Raw genomic sequence first — 22,726 nt, forward strand, 5'->3', positions numbered from 1 at the left:
AACTGTATTCATATTCAACTAGGGAAATTTGGCACTGCTGATATATTTGTCTACTAGTGAATATGTGCATATTTAACTGCTACAGTTACTGATGCTTAATATGGTATAATTTACAGCACTTCCATAACATGAGGTTCAGTAAGACTTTGTCTCGTAAGAAAAAGATAATGATCTGGATTTGACAAGCTTTTCTTCTAATGCTGGAATACAGCTAGCTGAGATTGCAACTTGAGCCTGTATTTCATGATTTTGGTGTTTAATTTATACTGTAATGAGAATGTGAAAGATGTAACCTGACAAATTTCTAGATGCATACTGTCTCATCTAGAACTTCTGTCTCTTAAAAATATAGAGCCACAGATGCTGTATGAGAGTAATGAAATGAAATGCTACTACTCTTCTTTTTGCAGTTTGCGAAGGAGATACTTCAGGTATTTTAGACTACAAATCAGTAAACTTTGCTTACGTAGCTGGCTCCATTCATTCTCTGAAGCCAATCACTTCCCCTGTGGTGGCTGATAAGAATTTAACAGCTTGAGAAGGTGGGGTGTCAGCATCCTTAGTGCTAAACACATTCCCAGGCATATCAGTAGCCTCTGTCCATCACCCATGCTGGAAGCTATTTGGAAAAGGAGAAATAGAAATTGCGGAAGGGAAATCATGCATCATCATCATCCTGGCTGGAACATACGGAAGACTTTATGCTGTTTTTATCATGTAGATTCACTAGAGAAATGACCACCTTTGATCAGCCAAGTAAAATCAAAAACTTGTTTATTTGCTGCCTATGCCCCCCACGGGTGCTGAGGCTCTGGACTTGCAGGCGCCCAAGGACAAGGAGGAACCTGCTAGCGGGCACTGCGTGTGTGATCTACCTGGGATTCCTCGTCAGTCAAGTGGGTCATGTTTTACCCCAGCACAAAGGAGGACACCAAAAGGTCAGTTCCAGAAGTCTCCAAGATGCAGCCCAAACTCCTTTTCTGGGCATCCCACTGGATGGCACCCTGTCACCACCCAATTTCCAGGAACCCCAGCTTGGTAGCAATGGGACCTTGCTGCCACCCAATGTAGTTTATATCACCCTGCGGTCCAAGCGCAGCAAGCCTGCCAATATCAGAGGCACGGTGAAGCCAAAGCGCAGGAAGAAACATGCCACCGCTTTGTCCTACGGGCAGCACTTTCCAAAAGCTGCTTTTATAGGCCGGGAGGAGGCCTTTGCCCAACAGGCGGAGAGGGCCGCGCGTGCTACGGGCGCGATGGGAGCAGCAATAGCTCTGGAGGCAAGAAAGCACCAACTGGATGAACACAGACATAAAGGAATGGCAATCAGGGAGAGGGCTCACCGGAGACCTGGGAGGATTTCTGGAGCTATAAAGGCACAGCCCCAGCCTGAGGAAAGCAATATCAGGATTTACAGCGAGAGCTCTCCCTCTTGGCTGAGTAAAGAAGACATCCTCAACATGCGCATGCTGGCAGATTCTCGGATAGAGAACATCCAAGAACTACCTTCTCACAAAGCAGTCCTGGTAGTATTTGCGAGGGGTCCCAGCAGCACAGGAACTGCTTGTAACCAGGGGCACTGTGGCATCATCAAAAGACCCCTCGACATGAGCGAGGTATTTGCCTTTCATTTGGATAGGATCTTGGGGCTGAACAGGAGCTTACCTTCTGTAAGCAGGAGATCGGAGTTCTTCCAAGGTAACACATTCCTATGGCTTTCAGCTTGCAGGTGGGGCTCTGAGGTTTCCTTCCTCCCTCCCATATTAACCATAGGGTGGCAGCCACCTTTAACTCCTGCAAGCCTAAGAACTAACCCCATCATCACGGCAGAAGTAAAGCTAGTATCTGTGTGTAATTTCTGCAGCGCAATTATCCTGTCCAAAGGACGCAGTACCCCAAAGTTTAGATCAAATACCATTGAGCTGCTGAGGGCAGTAACAATTTCTCTTCCACAAGAGCCTGGGATGAGGAAAAAAAAAAAAGAGGGAGTCATCCATAGATTGCATGACATTGTACAGACTGCCTGAAGTGAAACTGGTGAAAGAAATCCCAGAATACCCTGTGATTCGATGGGTATTTCTGATTTTTTAAAGTTTTCTCATCTTTTAGATTTGGCTTTAATAAAATGTTGTTGAAAGCGAGCACAAAAATTCACCTCTCAAACAGATGGTAGGAAAGGGGGGTTGTATTTAGTCAGATAACCTACTCAGAGATAGGGGAACTGGGAAACTCCTGCAGAAGTTTGGTGCTACTTTCACGGTACTAATACCTCTGGGAACTGAAAAAATTTAAAGAGTGCTTCCCTCTCCCCAGTAATTAAAAAAAAAAAAACTACATTTCAGTGAATCCTGCTGTACATTTTGAGGTTCATTACACACATCTATATATTATGCTGACAAATAAATATACACAGTAAATATCTCAATATGCCTGTTACATGATTGGTATAAAGTTTTCAGTTAAAAATTTGATTTTTATGCTTTAGTGAAATTAAAGATAGATTTCAGACATGTAATGTGCGTTAGAAGTAAGTCTACTTCTAACATTGCTATCTTGTGAAATGTCTAACTGCTATTTTCGTACAGTCACAAATCACAATCCAAAAGGACTACATTGCATTTTAATGAATCATTGCTAAAGTGGCTAGCTATGTTTTTGCTGTTCCTTTCTCACTGCTGAAATTAGCTTATACAAAATATTTTTATATCAGTTTGTGTTTCTTAAAAAAAAAAAGTAATGCAAGAATGACTTTAGTCTGAAGTCTGACAGCAGGCAGAGGAGCCAGTGATCTCTTTGTAAACCTTCCTTTTGGTAGCCTGTACAACAATGTGAATGAATCTCTAGGAACAACAGTTTGGAGGCTTCTGAATGTTATTCATACTTGCAGAGCATGGAAGATACATTATGCCTAGTTTATTTTTAGGAATAAGATTTATTGCTGTAGAGCTGCCATAAGGCATTAAGGTAGTTCGGTTGGAGGAGCTCTGCACAGTGTGGCTGCAGAGATGACAGACTGCAAGCCTCTGAAAACTGCTATTAGGCTAATTGTGCATTGTGTTGCTCAGCGTCTGTCACCTTACAGTATGTTTTAGACTGTCTGGGACAGAGTGTGTCATTCTGCCCTCTTTAATTTTCTTTTCCTCATAGCTGGCTATGTTCCTATAGCAAGAAGAGTGTTGCTAGGTGATGAGAAGAGAAATAACATTATTTTGGTCCCACTTCATTTTTTCCAGCTAAAGGGTGAACAGAGCATTTGGAACAGTTACTGTACCTTGTCTCTCTCCATTTCCTTAGCCTGGAAATATGCTGGAGCTCAGATGCCTAATATCTGCTTGAGCTCATTACTATTTACATGCTTTGTTTGGCATAATCTGGAAAACATCTGTATTGAGAAAATGAGCAAAAATATATTCTTCAAAAAAATATGAACAATTAGTGAGCTCATTTCTATAACCCATATGCATTTAAGTTAAGATTGGGTAGGCACTGTAAAGTTTTTTACAGGGCAGCTTGCGTGAATCATGGTTATTCGTATGGGAAAGAAAGCAATGCAGGATTAGAGACTGTGCGTGTATGTATAAATGTACACAATTTCTGGGCTGACATATCTCTCTCTACAACACATCCCTTTAGCTTGCCTCAGTTGTGATCTGATGTAACAAGACATGTTTGATGTAGCATTAAAATCTTAAAAAATGGGCTTTTCAAAACCGTCATTCATGTTGTCAAAAGCAGTTTCAAAGAACTGCTTAGTAAATCCCTGTACAGTTTCTGTTTCCCCTATTCCCACAAATCCCCCATGGATTTTTTTTTTTAAAGTCTAGAAAAATACTGTATGCAAGTCCTCTGTCTGCTGCCCTTACCTTCCCTAGTTATTTGTAAAGCCTTTTAAGTGTTAACAGTGAATCTTTTTTATTGTTTATCTTATTTTTCCATCATGGATGGAAAAATCGGGTATGATAACTCTTCCCCTCATATTTTTGCAATGAATTGGCTGAATGTAAAAAGCCTGGGGGGTACAGGTGGGCAAAGCCCTTTTGAGTTCAGTGTTACAGACTAAAAGAGTATGATTCTGGGCACATGCAAGCACTCGTTCATTACTCCCATTGCCACCTACATGGCGTGAGTCTATTGTGGAGAACATGGAAGCTGACCCTTGTGTGTCTGAGTTTTGGGATGGTCACATTAATACCACATGACTGAGAATCTTCATTATTTAATCATCCTGAGGAACACGAGAGACATAAGTGACCTTGCTTGGTGTCACAGCCCTACCTTCATTAATTTGCACAGAAGCCAAGTAAAGTGACTGCACCTATAGCCTCTAGCTCAGCAACAGCATTTGCAGGGTAGGACGATGCCGGTGTTTGCTAGGGCTTGAGCTACCATTGGAGCAACATGGGCTGGAGCAGGCTTGCTCCTGTGTTGCAGCTGGCAGCTGTAGGAATAGGACTCTGACTCCTTGGATCATAGCAACAAGGCTGAGCTCTTTGCTCAGCTTTTGGTACAAAAATGGCAGCTATTGCTATGCAGTTTTGTTGCGCCACTGGCTGAGGGCCTGAGCTACTGCATGCTGCCAACCACCCCTCTTGCCCCCTGGTTTTCTGGTATCATAAGTTTGGCTAAATGTTTTATCCTGTGCTGAGAAGAATAAGCACAGGTGTACTCAATTCAGTTGGGATTTTCTTAGCTAAAGATTGAGCCTAATATTTGCCCAGAACCACTTTTCCTAAAAACATGCAAGAAACTCTTCCTTTGAATAACACCTTTCATGGTTGGTTTAGTGCAAATAGATGAGTGACATGTGATAGATAGCTCCACTAGTTGTACTTGTCATTTTGCTCTACTGGCCTCTACATGATGATAAATGGAGCCGTAGGTTTTTCTGTGTTATACCCTGCACTATCAGCCTGTCCCTGCCATCCCACCAAAAGTTATGCAAAAGCAGGAAAAGATATTATGAATCACTAACGTCAGGGCAAAGAATAAGAAAAACCTAATGCTGCCTTATGCATTCAGAATGCTCTAAAAGGCTTCAATTTATCTGTCCTGTTTTCTGTCTATCAACCCAAACAACTTGCACCATAGTATTGTACCTCTCAGAAGGGTACCAGAGGTCATATTTCTAATATTTTGTTGAGTAGAGAAGTTCATGTATAAGCAATAATGCAGCCCATAGTCTAGAGAGAAACTGATGCACATTTCATGCATTCCTTAATTCTGACATTCATATGAGAGCAGGACAGAAACATTGCAAATAAGGTGCAGAGGGAAGAAACAAAAATGGCCTAACTTCTGTCTGCTTTCTGCTTCTGTCCCTTATATTTTCCCTCAGAACTTAATCTTAAACTCTCAAATTCAAGTAATGCTCTGTATGACAGTCCTTCTCATCTTTCCACACTAAATTACCCTCTCCTGCTAATACATGGGCAACTAAACTGTTTCTTTCAAATGTGGCAGTGTTAAGCTCTACTGCTTTACAGTGAACAATGAGGAGTTTGAGAAAAGGTTTTTAAGTACCTCGTGAAAAATTTGCTCTTTTTAGTGATGCTCCCATGGGCATGTTTGAAAATATTTTCTTTCAAGGAAGTTAGAAAAATTGCTGTAGATACAAGTTAGAGCACAAGATGGAAGAGTAACATTTGCAAGAGGATTCACCTGTTAGCTTATTCAGCTTAGGATATCCTGAGCCAGTAGCTCCTAAGGGCCCAAGAAATTTTTAGAAATTTTGTTTAAAAATCTATATGAATTACTAAGAAGCTGGTTCTGACATGAGTTTTAAAAAAATCTTTCCCATACAATTTTGCAGATCATCTTTAGATAGTCAAGTAGATATATCAATCTAAAATGGCAGAGGAAAAGAAAATTAAGACAGTCAGCTTTAGGCAAGGTTCAGTGCAATGCAGCTGCAGCAACAGAAAAGCCGTAACCCTTTGTGTTAATATATAAAGCTGATTAGGAAAGAAGTGCATGCAGAACACACTGGACGTGTTCTGAAGTGTGCTCAATGTCCTCAGTTTTGGCTGTATCAAACTGGAAGCTCTGATTCTTAGCCAGGCCTTACTTTTCACTGTTCAGTTAACTTCAGCCCCATCCTCGTGAGGTTTGAATCAGAAGAGCTCTGCTGATTTCAGTGGGGTCATGCCAATTCATGCAGCTATGAATCAGACCCCTTATCTGCTTTAATTCAGCATCTTCATGTTTTTCCTGCAAGTGTAAAAAATTTGAGTCATTGCTCCTTACTGAAGCTGCTGTTTCATCTTCCTGTAATTCAATTTATGTTACAGAGTTGAAAGATTTTATTTTGGCTCATCTTTTCTGCTCCCATTTCCTCTGAAATGCAAACATTTCCTGTATTTAGCCTTGGTCTTTTGGAAGTGTTTTTGTATCTTAATGGAAACTGGCAAGATATTATTAATATTTTTCAAGTATTTATATTACTATTGTTTATCATGTCCCTTTTTGGGTAGACAGGAGATGTTTGTTTTGTTAGAAGACCATTTATGTATTTGGTTTGTGGAAGAATTCATTAGCAGTTACATAAGCTGTTATTGGAGATACAAAAACAACAGATCAGTCTTGGTCCTGAAGAAAGCTGTCCTTTTTTTGTGAAAATTCCCAATGCTTATATAGACTTTCTCCAGCTAGCTTGGAAAAGAAGCTTAGGCAATAGTTGACCTGGCTTGGCTAAAGTCATCGACAATGTAGGTGGTGGAGCCAGAGGGAGAGAGATGGGGGAATGGCTAAGATTTCCCAAATTAAATTCCTAAGTACTTATTCAGGCACCTCAGTAGAGAAGACTGATTTTCCGGAGTGCTCAGCGCTTTTTTCAGCAGAGAGAAGTGTGGAGCACGGTGCTGATAAAGGTAGTACTGATCCTAGTGAAAGAGAGATTGATGTTCCTAATGGAAGGACACATTCTGTGTTCCTAAGGAAACATTGGGCAATTGAGAAGGAAGTTAAAGAGGTGGTGGACCTGCATGTTGGGTCGGCTTGTATGTGCAAGCCCTGGCAGAGAGAAGATCAAGTACATTCTAGTTTTGGAGAGGAATTTGGTTTTCTCTTGGGCTTGATTGCGTGGGGACCTATCATGCTCTGTCGGTGAATACAAGATGGCTCTTTTCATATGATTCGCTGCTAAGTATGGGCAAAGATAACTTCTTACCTGTTGTTTTAGATCAGTCAGCATCCTTTGAATAAGTTGCTTTTTGATTCAGCTGTATGGAGATCTGTTTTTAACAGTTCTTGCTGCTTACAGATGGAGCATTCACATTAGCAGCTTTTACCTTGCTATTGGCACTGATACCTGTTTTCTAAGTACTATTCTCTGGGTTGCCTCTGGAGAAGGTGCCGTGAATCTCATTGCCTTCATGCGAGTTTCTGAAAGCTTCTTTTCAGATGCATCTCTGGCTCCACGGGCATGTGGAAGACAAAGAGACAGTTTAGGCTGTGTTTAACTATGTGATAAATTGTGCAACAGTGTGGACTTCAGGTTCATTGATCTTCAAGATGAATATAAATAAATTTTAAAACTTTACACATGTTCCAACACTTGCTATTTAGCAAATAGCAGCTTTGCAGTTAAATGGTTCCTCCTCTCTGTGCCAAGACATCCTATTTTGGTCTTCTGTCTATACCCCAAAAATATAAAGGATTTCTTTGTTTTAAAGAGTGTACAAGCCACAGTGAGTCCTGGCTCCTTGACAGTTTAAGGCAGAAGCAGCATTGCATCAGCAATGAAAAGGAGATTCCACTTTCCTGAGACAGATATGCCTGCTACTTGATATTGGGTGAAATATATTTATCAGTTCTTATACCGGGAAAGCTCATTTTAAATTCTTTGCTGAGGTTCTTCCCACTAAGAACCATGAACACTTGTACTCACCAAAGCTAAGGCCTTTGACTTAGTTTCAGGGAAGAGCAGAATATTCTTCACACAGAAGAATTAAAGAATTTGGCCAAAATAGCTGCTATACAAAACAGATCTCATGTTATATCTGGGTAAAAAATAAATGCTTGTCAATGTGTTTATTCATGCTAAGCTCACACTCTCTAGTATTCTCATATATCATTTCAGAGCTGTGAAATCATACATTATAGGCCTAAAATACTAAAGATAACAAAATAAATCCGCTTTGAGTATAGGATTTGTAGTATTTCTATGCCCGTTATGCAGAAAAAAATACTTTGACATAAGTTTTCAGCTCTTGTAAATCATTATCAGTTCACTCAATCAGAGGAAAATTACATCGTTAATTCACAGTGGCATTGTAGGCTCTTAATCTACCTATAAACTTTTTAATAGTCTGGTTTAGTATACGATTTTATACATTAATCTCTTGCTTCAAACAGAGAAAGCCTTCTGTACACTGAAGGCGTTTATAACGTCTATGCTTCTTCCATTCTTGCAGTGGCTGGTTTTAGATGTGAAATAAGACCACATTAACCAAAGGATGTCAAGTTATTAGTCCCTGGCCATTTATCCTGCCACATCTGTAAAATGGTAATTATTGATGCTTAGGCAATGTCTAAAGAATGGTCAAGTAAGTCTGACAGTATTGCACTATACTGATGATCTGTTTTTCCTTTTTCAGACAGTCAAGCCTGTCCTGTTATTCTCTGGGATTCCTCACTGAGCCCAACAGATAATAGTACCCATTCTTCAGTGAGATTAACCTGGGGGCAATATCAGCAGCTATTGAAGCAGAAATGCTGGCAGAATGGTAAAGTTCCCAAAGCTGAGTGGGGGTGTACTGAAATCCATCATCATGAGTGGTCCAAGATGGCACTCTTTGATTTTCTTCTGCAGGTAAAACATTTACTGAATGCAACTTTCTGCCTCAGCAGTCATGTGAGCACACATGGGACTCCTAGAAAAGTCATTTTAGTTTATTTCCTTTTTTTAAATGGGAAAGAGATGTATTTGCACAGTTTGAACGTGTTTCTGGTTGTTTCTTATGATTAAAATATCCAAAATGCAACTTATAATCGGGGAAAGAGATCAGGAACTTAACTGACTCATTTTCTAAAAGAGGAAGCAAAGGCTTTTGTCTTGAGACATCTTGATTTACTTCACCTTGAGGCAGGCATACTGTTTCTCCTTGACACCTTGTTTCTCCAAACATAGTTCTTGACTATGTTTACAACTGTAAATCACTGTTTTTTACTGTGTGGTCCTTCCTGCACCTCCCCCGCCCCCAGGGATGATTTAAGTGGTTTCGGTCAGCTGAAATCTGGATCAAGGTAACACTTGTAGTGGCTAATTTTCCTTCTTTTTAAAAACCTAGCCAGTGACTTAGTGAAGAAAGAATAGAGCAGCAACTGATGAATGATATGGCTGCTGTTCTTTAATTAGGTATTGCACATAATCATTAGCTCTCCAAATAACACCAAACTAGGACTCTGCCCAGTGGTATCATAATGTGTGGCTACAGTTACAGCAATTATGCAGTCAAATATTAATACACTCCCTGTATTAGTAAGGGCTGAACTGAACCACCTGGCTGGAAGCTAATTTTATGGCTTCCTGAGATTGCACTACTTCCAATTGTTCTTGCCTGCCAGACAGGTCCGGGTGACTGAGCATCCTGCAGCACTTACTGGTTGATGTAACACTATTTGTGTTTAAAACTGCAGCAAGCACTGGTTTTATGCACTGTGTTTGGTTGTTCATATAATTCAGCTTTTTATAGAGTTACATTTCTTGAAATATAAAAATCATGACTTGACTTACACATAGCCTATCCCTGTCCTCCTCAGTCCTGTTCCAGGATGAATGGATATTTCCAATTTTTTGGGGGTTACATTTTTGTAGACTTGTTATGTTAAACAGAGCATTCAATTCTTCTTTAAAAATAGATTGCTACTTGTCTAATGACTCCATCTTTAGTCCCACTGTGAGCAAGTAATTCATAGAAACTGGTATAAAGCCATATGTGGATTATTCTGATGCTAAACATAGTAATGCCCCTATAGGAATAGTACAGAATATGTCATAGAGTTAATATGTTTCCATGCCATTGTCTTCTTGTTGAACAGTTTAAAAATTCTCATGAGTTCTGTGTTGATTTCTAATTTTAAGGTCTTCTAAGTCAAGTTTTTAAACTTCATAATAGAACTCCTATTATCCAGAAGGAGAGGTCAGTTAAAATAAGATACAACAGGATTGAACTGTACCAACAGGATTGAACTGTACATGAAATAAAGAAACAAATTACTCTCATAAGAGTAGCTGGTATCAGAGTGATTTATACCTCCAGTTGTCTACCAGACAAGAATGTGCATACCAGAAAGTGAGTGAAAGTTGGTCTTACGGTTCTTAAAGATTAAAATTTTATCTGGGTGCTCTTAGACTAAACTTTAAAGTTTATCAGCAGTAGAACATGAAGCCTCTAAAACAAAATATGCCAAGAAGGGGTTCTGAGTTTAAAAAAAACAACAACTGTGCTTCATGAGTCGTTCAGAAATAAAGAATAATGAAAAATATTCTCCATTAAACATACTTGCCTCAGAAGAATGGGTTTGGTGCCTGTTGTTAGAATAGAATAGATGTTCCTAATCTCTGGTTTCAAATGCTATAAAACATAGAAGCAGGCTGAAAAATGCTTATAGTTGACCTTCACTTGGCTTCTGCAAGAACTCAAGTAAAATAAGGACATTAAATGTAAAATGGCTTCTTCAATTTTGGGGGTTTGGACCTCTCATGTACATAAATACATGACAAAACCCAATGCTAAACTATTAAGGTTGCAGCAGCAATTCCAGACTGTCCCATCATTCTGTCGTAACACTGAATGATGCAAGATATTATGAAGAGGCTGTCTGTAAGAACATGATCTCCTCGTCTATTTAATGCATGTAATGAAGTGCAGTGCAGGTGAATTAGCGCTGTATCGAAGGAGTCTGTCTGGAAGGCCTCTGCTTCATTTTTTGGCAAAGCCTTTGGATGAGTTGAATGAGAGATCCCATGAGCTAGAACGCTGCAAGAGGGGCTCTATTGCCTGCAGATGCTGAATGCTGCTCATGAAAAGAGAAAGAAGAGAAATCTATTCCTTTCCTCAGGATTTTCAGAGCTGAAAACAAACGCTGCCACCAAGACTGATGGCAGCAGTACTACCTACTTAAGAAAAAACAAAACAACTCTCAGACTTTCATTTGATGAACAAAAGTAGGAGGCCTTTTCAACATGCAACATAGTTCTACATCAGGAGAAGAGTCCTAGCAGTTCATTTCACTGGGGTGTCACAAAAATAAAATTTTAATTTTAGAAGGCTTATGTGAACATTAATGCTTTTGTGCTTAGAGCAGTTTGAAGGGTTAGCAGCATAAAACAAACAAGGACAGAAAAAATAATTTACCTGTGATAAGCTACTCATTAAGCCTTAGATGCAGCAAAGCAGACTTCCTCTCTGTAAGCATCTGTCAGCAGGAGCAGGCTGTTCCCTGGGGAGATGAGCTGGAGCCAAGAGCAACCCCGTGACAGGCAGGGCCAGCAGCAGGAGAGGCAGCCCAACAGGAAGGATGGTGAAAGCCGTGGGTCCCATTGATAGCCCAGTGAGCATCTGGCACAGACAAGGCAGCAAGCCAGCTCCAAGGCCAATGAGCAGGAACCCCAAGCAGCAATCCAGGAGCATTAGGTAGCAGGACAAGCAGCAGATACACACACACCACCCTGCTCCACCCCAGAAGGGCTCAGAGGAGGGCTGAGGTGCCAGGCCTGAGCTTAAATGGGGCTCCTGGGCCCACGGGCAGAGGGGGTGAGTGTGGAGGTCCCAGGTGTCGCTGCTTATGGCAATTAAGGCCTATTTGTGCACTCAGGGCCCTGGCAATGTTGTGTATTTACTCTCATCTAGTCAAAGGGGGTAGAAGCACTTTCAAGGAGTGATTTATCCTTCCTGTGTTAGATGGTTATCCTAAAATGGCATCCTTTGCTCTGGAGGTGTCTCATTCTTGTCATTGTTTATGAAAGGGAACATAAATGACTTAAGTCACTTAACATTTACACCACTAAAGTTAGACCAGATGTATTCCTTCCAGCTAAGTGCTGTGTGATGAATAAGCGAGGGTTTGCATGGGAAAAAATAGCCTAGACCATCATGTCATTAAAGTATATACCACAGTGCAACTCAGGGAGGCTGCTCTGTGATTATAAATGCACTCTTGTTGCATTTTGTAGCTTCTGATGGCTTGCTGTGCCCCTTAGTGATCTTTTCAATTATTTTGCATTCTATTAGTCTAATAGGTCCCACAAAATGGAGACCCTCTGTGTATCAGGCTGTGCTGTTTCTATTGTTCTCCAGCAGAGAAAATGTAAAAAACTTACAGCCTTCTGAAAAAAATGGAATTGTATTCACCATCTTGTTATTCCAGTTACACAGTGGTATTGTTCCATTATTTTCAAATAATTTCTACTGACATAACAAATCATGGCTATAAAATGTATAAAATACACAGTCTGGGAAATTGCTTCTAACAGGACGTGAAGTATGGGGACCAGGTCTTCAACGCCATTTCAACTGCTAACTTTAACTATACTTGTCCTGAGTTGCTTTCCTGTCAGCTGTGTTAGTGAGTGATGTCTTACAGTGACACTTTGCACCAAATACTTTGATATTGTGTTCGCTTGGCACTCTGCTGTACTTTGTTTTAGATCTATAATCGACTAGACAGAAACTGCTGTGGATTCAAACCTCTCAAGGAGGATACCTGCGTGCAGCAAGGACTGAAGCTGAAATGTAGCGATCAGGATGCTGTTGACCTCACACACATTGTTCAGAGAAGGCATGACCAAAGGCACTTGGCCTTTATAAACAATAAGGGTTTCTTTGACAGAAACGAGGACAATCTTGACTTCAAAATACTGCAGGGAATCAATGAGTAAGTTTTAAGTAAGTTATTAATTTTGTAAAAAGATTGATAATTTCTTCCCAGTTTGAGCATGAGACACTAAGTTACTGGAATAGATATCATTGGCCCCAGACATTTACAGGATGTGTCTAAAAATGTATGAGTAATCCCACTGCTGTAAAAGATACAATTAACATGCATATGGTTAGCCATGCATGGACTTCCTTTGCTGAGCCACAGTCTATATTCATAGAATTGATTGCTAAACCACAACATAAATACTGCAATTCAGAGTGATGGCAAAGCTGATGAATTTCTTTGTCCTTTTCCAGATTCCCTGAATCTGCAGTTTCCGTGCTGAGGAGCCAGCGTTTACGTGAGAAGTTGCTACAGTCTTTGTTCCTTGACAAAATATACTGGGAGAGCCAAGGAGGCAGAAAAGGAATTGAAAAGCTTATTGATGTAATAGAAAGGAGGTCCAAAATTCTTCTTACTTATATAAATGCACATGGAGCCAAAGTATTGCCCATGAATGAATGAAGCACTCTTGTTTCTATCTGAGAGATAGTCTTTAAAAAAATTTGTATGAGGCAAAAACTGACAGTAAAATTGATTTAATTCATAGGCTTATTTAATTTTTATTTTTTCCAAACTTTCGAGTTTATTTTTAAACAAGAAATCTTACATGGTTTAAAAGCAACATTTAACTGCAGCTGCAGCTCAACACAGTGCGGTCTCTTCTGTCACCAGTGAAATGGAATGAAAAATACCCAAATAGTACAATAAATAATGTAGTAATATGTAGGTACCATGAACACTCCTTCTGTTAAACTGTTTGAAAATTAGCAAGAGGATTTTCAGTATATTAGGCTGGATTACTCTTACTTCCCTCATTCAAGTCAGTAAAAGTTTTATTGCAAATTTAAGTGGGAACAGAGATTTGTAAGCACTTAGTACATTGATGAAAATTGTCATTGCATCTACCTGCTGAAACATATCTAGTACAGGAACTTGTCTTTTTGATTATGAATACTAAAATGCCAACATTTCCAAAGGCTTATTTTGGTTTATTTTATTTTGATCTTTTGAAATCTGAGGACTAAATTCAGCTCTTTTAAATGCAGGGGTGTTTGCACCGGACATGGGGGAAATTTAAAAAGAGTGAGGAGAACATGGCTTTAACAATAATAATTTGACAAATACAGTTTTTACCTGGGCAGTATGGAGTACAGTTCATCATGAGTCACTTGTTACAATGTACTATTTTCAGTACAGGTTGTTTTGATATGTGGGTGGATGATCTGATATTTTCTGTCTACTGATTAACTGGGTGTTACTCACAGAATCGTCCTTTATTACCACTATTTTTAAAAAAGAAGTTCAGCTTTAGGTTTGTGTGAATATGCTGCTAAATAAGTGTACACGTTTTGTTTTTGCAACATTCTTGACAATATTTTTTTAGAATATTATCAAAAAGCAGACCTACTAAGGACGTGAGTGTTGTTAAACTCAGCACAGAAAATGTTTGTGCTACATGCTCAGCTCTAGTCAGCAATTCAGGCTCTAGTTTTCCATTAAGATTGACCACTGTGGGGTGGTAATTTTAGCTGATGACTCGCCCCAAGTATTCCCACAGGTAAGGTTGTTAGAGAAGGTTGGATAAGCACTTTGGATTCTTAACCTTCTTCTGCTCCAGAAATAAAATAACTGATATAGTCTATCATGACATACACCTTCTTCCTATCTGTTTAGAAAGACTTTTATCGTCTTTCTAGAGAAATATCTCTTATCTTCTTGCCATGAGATAACGGCAGAAGTTGAACTTTCATAGTTACTCTTGTCTTTATATATAGTAAAAAAATATAGGGTGTGTAAGATTTTAAAATATTTTTGGAAGTGTTATGTAATGGTATTAATGAGAAACTAAAATGTTTCATGTCGATGTTAACTGGATGGGTGAATTTAATGTTTTAAATAACTACAATTCCACTGCAGATTTTCTTTTTTAGTATCAGAACAGCTATTAACAATAATTGCTTTACTAGAAGAAATAGATCTCGTTATAGGCAGAGTTAAAGATACTTAGTAAAATTTTAAGAGCTTGGCCATCTAAATAATCTTTTATTTTATTCTGTCAGCAAAGGGCAGATAAATTTGTAAAAACTTCCTAGAACTTAACTATTGCCTTGAGAGGACACGTTTTAGAGTGCCTTGGGCTTTTTAATAGCACCAAAGTAGAATTTTATAAGATTTTCATATTATCCTTTTCTTAAAATGTTGTAACTTACTAGCCAGGTAATTTCTATCACAGAAACAAAAATATTACTGTAGCTTGCACTGTGAACAGAGCCTAGAGAAAGAACTAATCCTCTGGATCCATTTCACATGGAATTCCTGTTGCAGTAAATTTCACTCTTTGGTGACCGTCACAATCAATTTGTCTCATTTTCTAGTCTATCTCACAGTTTTCTTCCTGCTAGATACCTGTTCAAATGGATTATCACACACTGCTGGGAGTGAGAGAAAGGCACGACTCTCAGCTGCACTGAACTTAGAAGAGGGCCAAAGTCGAGATACAAGAGTGTACCACATCATGAAAAAAAGTCCCATGAGAACTCTGTCTTCTAGATTCTCCTCTTCTATCTTTAGACTGCACATCCTGATGCCAAGTCATTGCCTCACATTGCCCAGTTGTTGTTTTTTCCAGAATCGACTCATTGTCCAAGAAGAGAAAGAAATCAGAAGTCAGGATTTTTTATCTTTTCAGGTTAGGTCATTTATTTTTATGGTGATAACTCGATGCCGCCTTCTCCTGTTCTTCTGGACATGGACGCTAGTGTTTCCGTGAGCACGATACGTGCTCTTTTATTTGCCTGGCAGTTCACTGCCAGCTCTTAAAGCAGCAATGTAATTGCCAACTAGTGAGTAATTGCCCTGAAGCTGACCTGGAGCAATGCCTCTCAGTAGTCCTGAGCTTAAGAGGTCCAAGTAGCCATGATGCTGTGCAGTACTTAAAAATTTGACCAAGCGTGAAAAGCATAACTGTAAAGAGCAGATCTTCTGTAGACAAATCCTGCAAAAGAATGTCCTTAGGAAATGAATGGTGTTTTTTACTAGATATTTTTGGTGGCAGAGGCGTACAGATCAAGTTGTCATTAGAGCTAATCTGCAGGGCGAAACTGTGTTTAAACTTGCGGAGAAAATACAAGGGGAAGGATAGGTGTATCTCCCTGTGCTGTCCAGTATGGACCAGACAGGCACATAAAGGCACTGTCTTCTCAGAACTGCTGCAGGGACCAGTGAGTCCAGAGCTGTACCATTACTGCACACATTACACTTTCCAAGGGCGAAGGAATACTTCTTTCTCTGAAACTCTGAATTTGGGTCTAGGACAAGGCGTTCTGCATCCTGCTTTCACCTTACAACGGTGCCTTAGCATTGCACTATGCGTAGCTGGAGGCCTTGCTTTCTATCCTGTGTTAACATGCCATATTTCTTATGCATACAAACACTCTCATAGTCTTCAGGGAAGTCAAGAGAGGCTTTGTGAGACTGTGCAGTGAGACTGGACTGTAAATTGCTTCGAATTCTCTAATGTTGATAACAAACTCCGGAAAGTGCCTTTTCTCCATAATGTTTATCCTGTTGCTGTAGAGCTTGGTACTTGAATCCAGTATTGTTAATAATACAAAGTATGATTGTGATAGTGCTTATGAGTACATACTAGCCAAGTTCTAGGTTTTTTTACAAAAGTGAAGAATTCTGTGTTTGTTGAGTGCTCCAGCAAAAAATACGAAAGAAGCACTTTGCAGAGCTTGTTTATTCACTGCTACTACATTCAAGATATCTGCTCTCCCTTACATTTAAGATATCTGCTCTCCCTTCAGTAATAGGAGTAAAGTTTATTGGGAAATCAGTCCACTTCCTTTTAAAACAGCATGACGTTGGACTGATATTCCTGCACTGTAGCCTAAGTAAAACTAACCGATAGGAAAAAACCCAAGGAAGCCTTACTCTACCTATGGTGGTGATCGACAGAAAGCCAAGAAACTGTGTTTTAGTCATCTTTGCTGGGCTGTCTTCCATATATGGGCATATAGGATCAGACAAAGACTCATGTTGCACATTACTAGGAAGGGTGTAACCGACGACAACAGTCCAAAACCTGTGGGTGGGAAAAGACGATTATGTCATTCTTGAATCTGCCTGAAAGCCAGAACCACATGAAATGGAATTACTAAGAAAGTCAAGAGAGTTTGCTTATTTCATAACATTGGAAGACAGAGCTTAAAATAAGTAGCACAGGCACAGATGCCTTAAAATTCCTTGGGAGCCTGCCAGCAAGTTAATAATCTTAAATATTTCAGAAGCTGAGGACATGAAAACTTTTGTGGAGCGCTGTGAGAGCAGTTTCATTCTTTTTTTGTATGTGTATTCTATAACGCACTATACTAAAGAAAGATAAATTCCATGGTTTCAAAAGAGCAAATGCAGATTTAGGGTACATTAAGGGACAAGCTTCCAGTGCCAATTCTGGGAACACTTTCATGCATGTGTGTGTATGCGAACACAAACATACATGTATATCTATATATACCTTGGTTTGTTTCTATAAAATGGTCAGTTGGGCTAATAAAGACTGAGTTGTTTATCTAATTTGCTGTTTACATGTAGAATTGTATTTGTGAGTATAAGTCCAATTTTGAGTATACACAAGTTGAAGTTTAAACAAAACATTATTGTGGATGAAACTTTTGTTCTCAAAGGATTAATTCTCCTCTTGCAACAAATTCATATAATCTTAAAAGTTTTCTACTTACAGTTGTAGAGAAAAACAGCAATATGTTTGTATCTGAGCTAAACTGCCAGACAACAGTGTGATATCAAATCAGATGTTTTTATTGAGTTTTATATTAGATATTGAATTTCCATTTTCTTTTGGAATTTGTGCATTTAAAAAGTAAATTTATTTGTCCTTTTATTAATAACAGTAAAAGCATTATGAATTGTTTGAATCTCTGCTGCTGTTGTCATGTAATGTCCAGGAATATACAAAATAAAATGATGTCTTCATCAGATTTTTAGTTCAGATCTCTAAGTTGCAATAACAAAACTGTAATGCATATTAATGTAATATGTGGATCATTAGATACTGTTTAGAAAGAACTGTGGCCTTCAAACTGCTTCTTCAGAGAAACAATCCAAACCAGATTATGAAGTTCTTCCTGTGGAAATATTTTCTAGCTGTTTACTCATGACACTTGTAACTCTTTCTTACAAAGCTGATCCACTGTAGCTGTGGAGCTTCTGGTTACTGCAGCATTAGTATTTACTGCCGCCTTTACCCATTCTGACAATGCCTACTTACACAAACATCGAGCAGAAAAGGACGTGCCCATTCATGAGCCAGAAATATTGGTCAATGACTGGTAAACTTTCTAATAGACCGTGAGCAAGTACAGCGATAGGAGAAAGACACTGAACTCTACGTGGGATAGAGACTCACAGAGAGTTAAAGTAGCCTAAGAACTTCTGGTCTCTGAAGTTTACATTTTTTCCACGATCCAAGAGAGACTAATGGGAAACACAAAGATGTTGAAATATTTTTAAACATTCTCTTTCCCACACAAAGTAATTTGATTTGTTTTATTAAAAACATTATTTATTTTTGCACATTACTGAATACTTCAGGCTAAATTCAGTGTAAATTCATTACAATTCCACTGGATTATCCCACTTCCAGATGAATCAGTTAAAGCCAGTTAGGTTAATGCATATTCTCAGAGGTTGGAGAACTGAACCCTAAGGTCAAAAAGAGACCTAAGGAGAGTGACAAAATAAGAAGGACAGTTGCCTGAGATACAGCACGGGTATAGAACTTGGCATGCAAGTTCTCTAAACAAATATCTGTGGGCTCCAAGCAGGATCTACAAATTTTCCTTGAAGACTATCAGCCTGTTTCACCTGTATTTCTGTGGGAAATCCTTGCCTAGCCAAATACAAACATTTGAGATGAAAAATAAAATAAGCAGTGCAGCACTATCTTCTTTTAGTCTGTCATGAAATACATGAACTGTATTTCAAAATGACATTATTAAAAAATAATTTTCCATGGTATATGAAGAATGCTTTATTTGTGGATTGAAATCTGATTAAAAGATGGCAAGCAAAGGTAGAGCTTCTCAGAATGGAAGAGAGTCAAGCAATGGGGTCCTCCAATGATCAGTGCTGGGACTGATTTTATTTATCATCTTCATCACTGACATAGAGAAGGCAGTGAATAGTGAAATTTCCAAGGATGCAAATGATACTAAGATTTTTTGCACATTCATATGACAGACTAATAGTGAAAAACTCTAGAAGAATCTCATGAAACTGAGTAGGTCAAACCTGGCAGATGGGCTTCAGTATGGATTAATGTAAGGGCTTTACTTTGTCACTATTTAAAACCTTGGAGAGGTTTTAAATCTTGGACTGTGTGTGCAGCCTGGTCTCCACATCTCAAGAAGTATGAGCTGAAGTTAGAGTCAGTATAGAGAAGAGCAACTGAAGCGATCAAGGTGCTGAAACAGCTACCTTCTAAGGAGAGATTTCTTCAGTTTGAAGGTGAGAAAGCTGAAGGGGCTGGTAATTTAGGCTTACGACATCATGAAGATGATGGCTGAGGTGAATGTAGAAAGTGTTATTCAGCAAATCCTGCAATACCAGAGGTGTGGAGCACTCAGTGAAACTAGTATCTCTTTTAAGCAGATAAAAGAAAGTTCTTCACGGAGCAGGTATTGAGCTTCTGGAACTTGCTGCCATGAGGGACTGTGGAAACTGATAGTATCAGGAGGTTCAAAGGGATTAGACAAATTCAAGGACAGCAGTTTTATATATGGACTTCATAAGAATTAGGCAAGCTTTCATCCTCTAACATTCCTAATACAACAATTCTGGATGCTGGGGAATATAGGGGAAAGGGGCCACAGATATTGCCCCAGGCTCATGTGCTCGCCTCACATTGCCACAATCTAAAATGTACTACTGGGCTAGGTGGCCCACTGGTGTGACCCAGAAGGGAATTCCATGCATTCTTATATTTGAAAGCTATTCAACCAGCTGCAAAGTTGTAAGCTGTTCAGGTCTTGTCCCTATTTATAAGAACATATAAAATTATCTTCATTTGCAAGGATGGAGATGCTTGGGTGTTGTGAATCTGCTTTGTCTTCAATGAAAGAAAAGAAAGCAAGCAGATGGCGACCTTCTAATGCCTGAGGATGGTTTCCCAACGGCAGTTCCATGGATTTTGTTCTTTTGGAAAGGATGAAATGCACACAAAATGCAGAAACATTTTTTTTTCCCCACTGTGATGCATTGTTTTGTCTGTATTTGGCACTGAATATACCAATGCCATTATTTAACTGAATCAGATCTTGAAATAGGTGGCTGACTTTCTCTAAAAATTAGTTCAGTTCCAGTGTTTGTTTCCTTTTTAGCCTTCTGCAGTACATTTACTTCTTATTTAGTCATTTGGTTTCAGCATTCACTGTTCAGGAACATTATCTGTATTTCCTTCAGTGGAAAAGCTAGCATGGCATTCCATGGAGGTCTGTTAAGCTGCACAAGCACGCCTTATCGGAGGTATTCTTCAGCTAGCTATGTGAAGCACTTTGAGATTTGGATGGAATTTATTAACTGTTAAGGAAAATAGCACCAGTGTGAAAGCCAGCCTTATGAAGTGTGAGAACTATGTCTGACAGATGGTAAAAGCTGGCAGTCCAGCGAGCTGCTTTCCTCTGGGAATTCTTAAACAACAGCGGGTCGTACGTCTTAATTTTCAGATATATGTGGATATATCATATACCTAAGACAGGTCTTTTCTCATCACCTCGTTTTTTCCTACCTCAGGTCTCCTGAAAAAGAAATATGCAGTCAAAAATTTTAAATGAAAAGTGACTGAAGCATACTCTGAAGGCAGCTGTGGCGTAGTTGCAGTAAACATGGGAAACTGGTGATACCCAAACAGAAGCTAGAGCTGCCTTATAACCCAAACAGAAGCTAGAGCTTAGAGATGCCTTCAGCATCATGCTGAAGGAAGATAAAATGGTTTGTCCTGTTAAATATGACAAGATCTAGCTTTAAAAATCTCACTGTGTGAGGAAAGCATCTGAGGCATTTTATCTTAGATAGGATGCTCAGGCCCACACGGCTGTAACAGATCTCTCCCAAAACTCCCCATTCACTCATTCTGCTACTTCTTTTCATGATTACATGGACAATTCTACCATCATAGCTGTCACTGGCCTATAACATGAACGTTACTGAACTTAGACAGCTCTCCAGGTTTGAATACCCAGAATACTCCTAAATCTTGCTGATTCTTTCCATGTAATAGGCTTAACCTTTCCTTCCTCTGGGGCTGAACCACTTAAATGAAAAACTCCCACACTACATCTGCAGCTTTTATTTTGCACCTGATGGCTACAAGATGCAAGTTTCTTTTGCAGCTGATAAAGACCCATTTGTTTTTCTTTTGGTGATCTCCAACGATGTGAAGCATTGGTACCAATCGTCTCTCAGATTTCAAATACAAAAGTAACGTCTTTTTTTCTTACCAGGTCTTTTTTTTCCATATAATATTCCTGTTATAGCGGATATCACTGCTACTATCCAGAATTGCAGTTGCAGCTTGGATACATAAATGCCTGGAGAGAATCTCGTAATTTATTTCATGTGTGTCATTATTAGAGTGCATCTGGCTAAAGTTTTGTGAGGAGGGCACAGGTGAGAGATAGATTGTGATAAGAAATCCCAGAAGCCTGTGGTTTTTTTTCTTTTTTGAAGAGAATGTGAGACCTTTTATCACATAGGTAATCCACAAATTACTGCTGGCTCCATCTTGACTGATCACCGTTGTGGAGGGCCTCAGCTAGCTCATTCCTTCTGCTGCGGGTTCCTTATGTAGTCATTCAGTTCCCGTTGCACTTTTAATTAGGAGACTTCCATTATTGGGCTGTTAGCTGAGCAGGCTTTGTAACATAAAAGGGAAGGGGAAATAAAAAATGCCTCTGATAAAAAATGCAATTATATACACTGAAGATGCAGTGTGTTGTTTTCTTAATAATCAGACATGAAAAAGTTATGTTATGAGATGTTATAGTTCTGTTCAAGTGCTGCTCTGCCTTCTTCTGGCCTTCCGCAGAGAAAATGCTCAGCAGACTTGGCAGTTCCCCCAGACTCAGTGCACTGCCGGCTACCTGAGCAGTTGGTTTCTGACTGAGGTATGAGGCTCTTTCTGTCCGGCTGCAGGAGTCACTGCGCTTGGGATTGCAGCTGGGGCCTGGGCTGATTCACAGGATTTATACCCCATTGTGTAGCACTTATAGTACTTGCTGCCAGAAATAGTGCAAAATACCATCAAAACCTACACTTCTAGTCCCACTTGAATGCTTGCTTGGCTGTATCGGCATGAACTAAGCCAATAAGGCAACTCATGCGACAGAAGCGTTGATGTATTCTGAGAGCCACAAAAGGTCAAAGAACAAAAGAGATTAAATCCCCGTTAAGATCACAGCTTTCCACTTCATTTTGTTTTGTGTGCTCCTATGTCTAAACTTGAACTTGAAATGCTAGTTTGCAAGTAGCTATAATGTGCAAACACAGCTTTTGTCAACTTGTTAGCGTTTGTGATCTGAAGCAAGAGATCCAAAAGGCAAAGAACAACAGATTAAAGCTTATGCAGTGTCAACACCATACTGGGAAAGAATTCTAACCCTCTATCACAGTCTTATCTGAGTGATAATCTACATGGCCATGGAGAGCTGACGCATATTTTTTGTTACACTGTTGCCTTAGTGCTAAGATTTCTTTGATTTTCTGCTGTCAGCTTTACCACCCA

General features: G+C 39.4%; 1 protein-coding gene across 2 annotated transcripts; it reads left to right on the top strand.

Annotated features, from left to right (window-relative positions):
* The first annotated feature begins 701 nt into the window (after positions 1-701).
* Positions 702-13,535, top strand: FAM198B (family with sequence similarity 198, member B). Of its 2 annotated transcripts, XM_009588162.1 has the most exons (5): positions 735-1,288; positions 1,331-1,698; positions 8,595-8,809; positions 12,650-12,876; positions 13,179-13,535. In XM_009588162.1, the coding sequence occupies exons 1-5, from the start codon at positions 735-737 to the stop codon at positions 13,384-13,386; spliced, it is 1,572 nt and encodes a 523-aa protein (XP_009586457.1). In that variant the 3' UTR covers positions 13,387-13,535. The 2 variants fall into 2 exon arrangements, with proteins under 2 accessions (XP_009586448.1, XP_009586457.1); XM_009588153.1 differs by having other exon boundaries at positions 702-1,698.
* The last annotated feature ends 9,191 nt before the right edge of the window (positions 13,536-22,726 follow it).

Source organism: Fulmarus glacialis, unplaced genomic scaffold (genome assembly GCF_000690835.1).
Source record: "Fulmarus glacialis isolate BGI_N327 unplaced genomic scaffold, ASM69083v1 scaffold35790, whole genome shotgun sequence".
NCBI classification, from domain to species: domain Eukaryota; kingdom Metazoa; phylum Chordata; class Aves; order Procellariiformes; family Procellariidae; genus Fulmarus; species Fulmarus glacialis.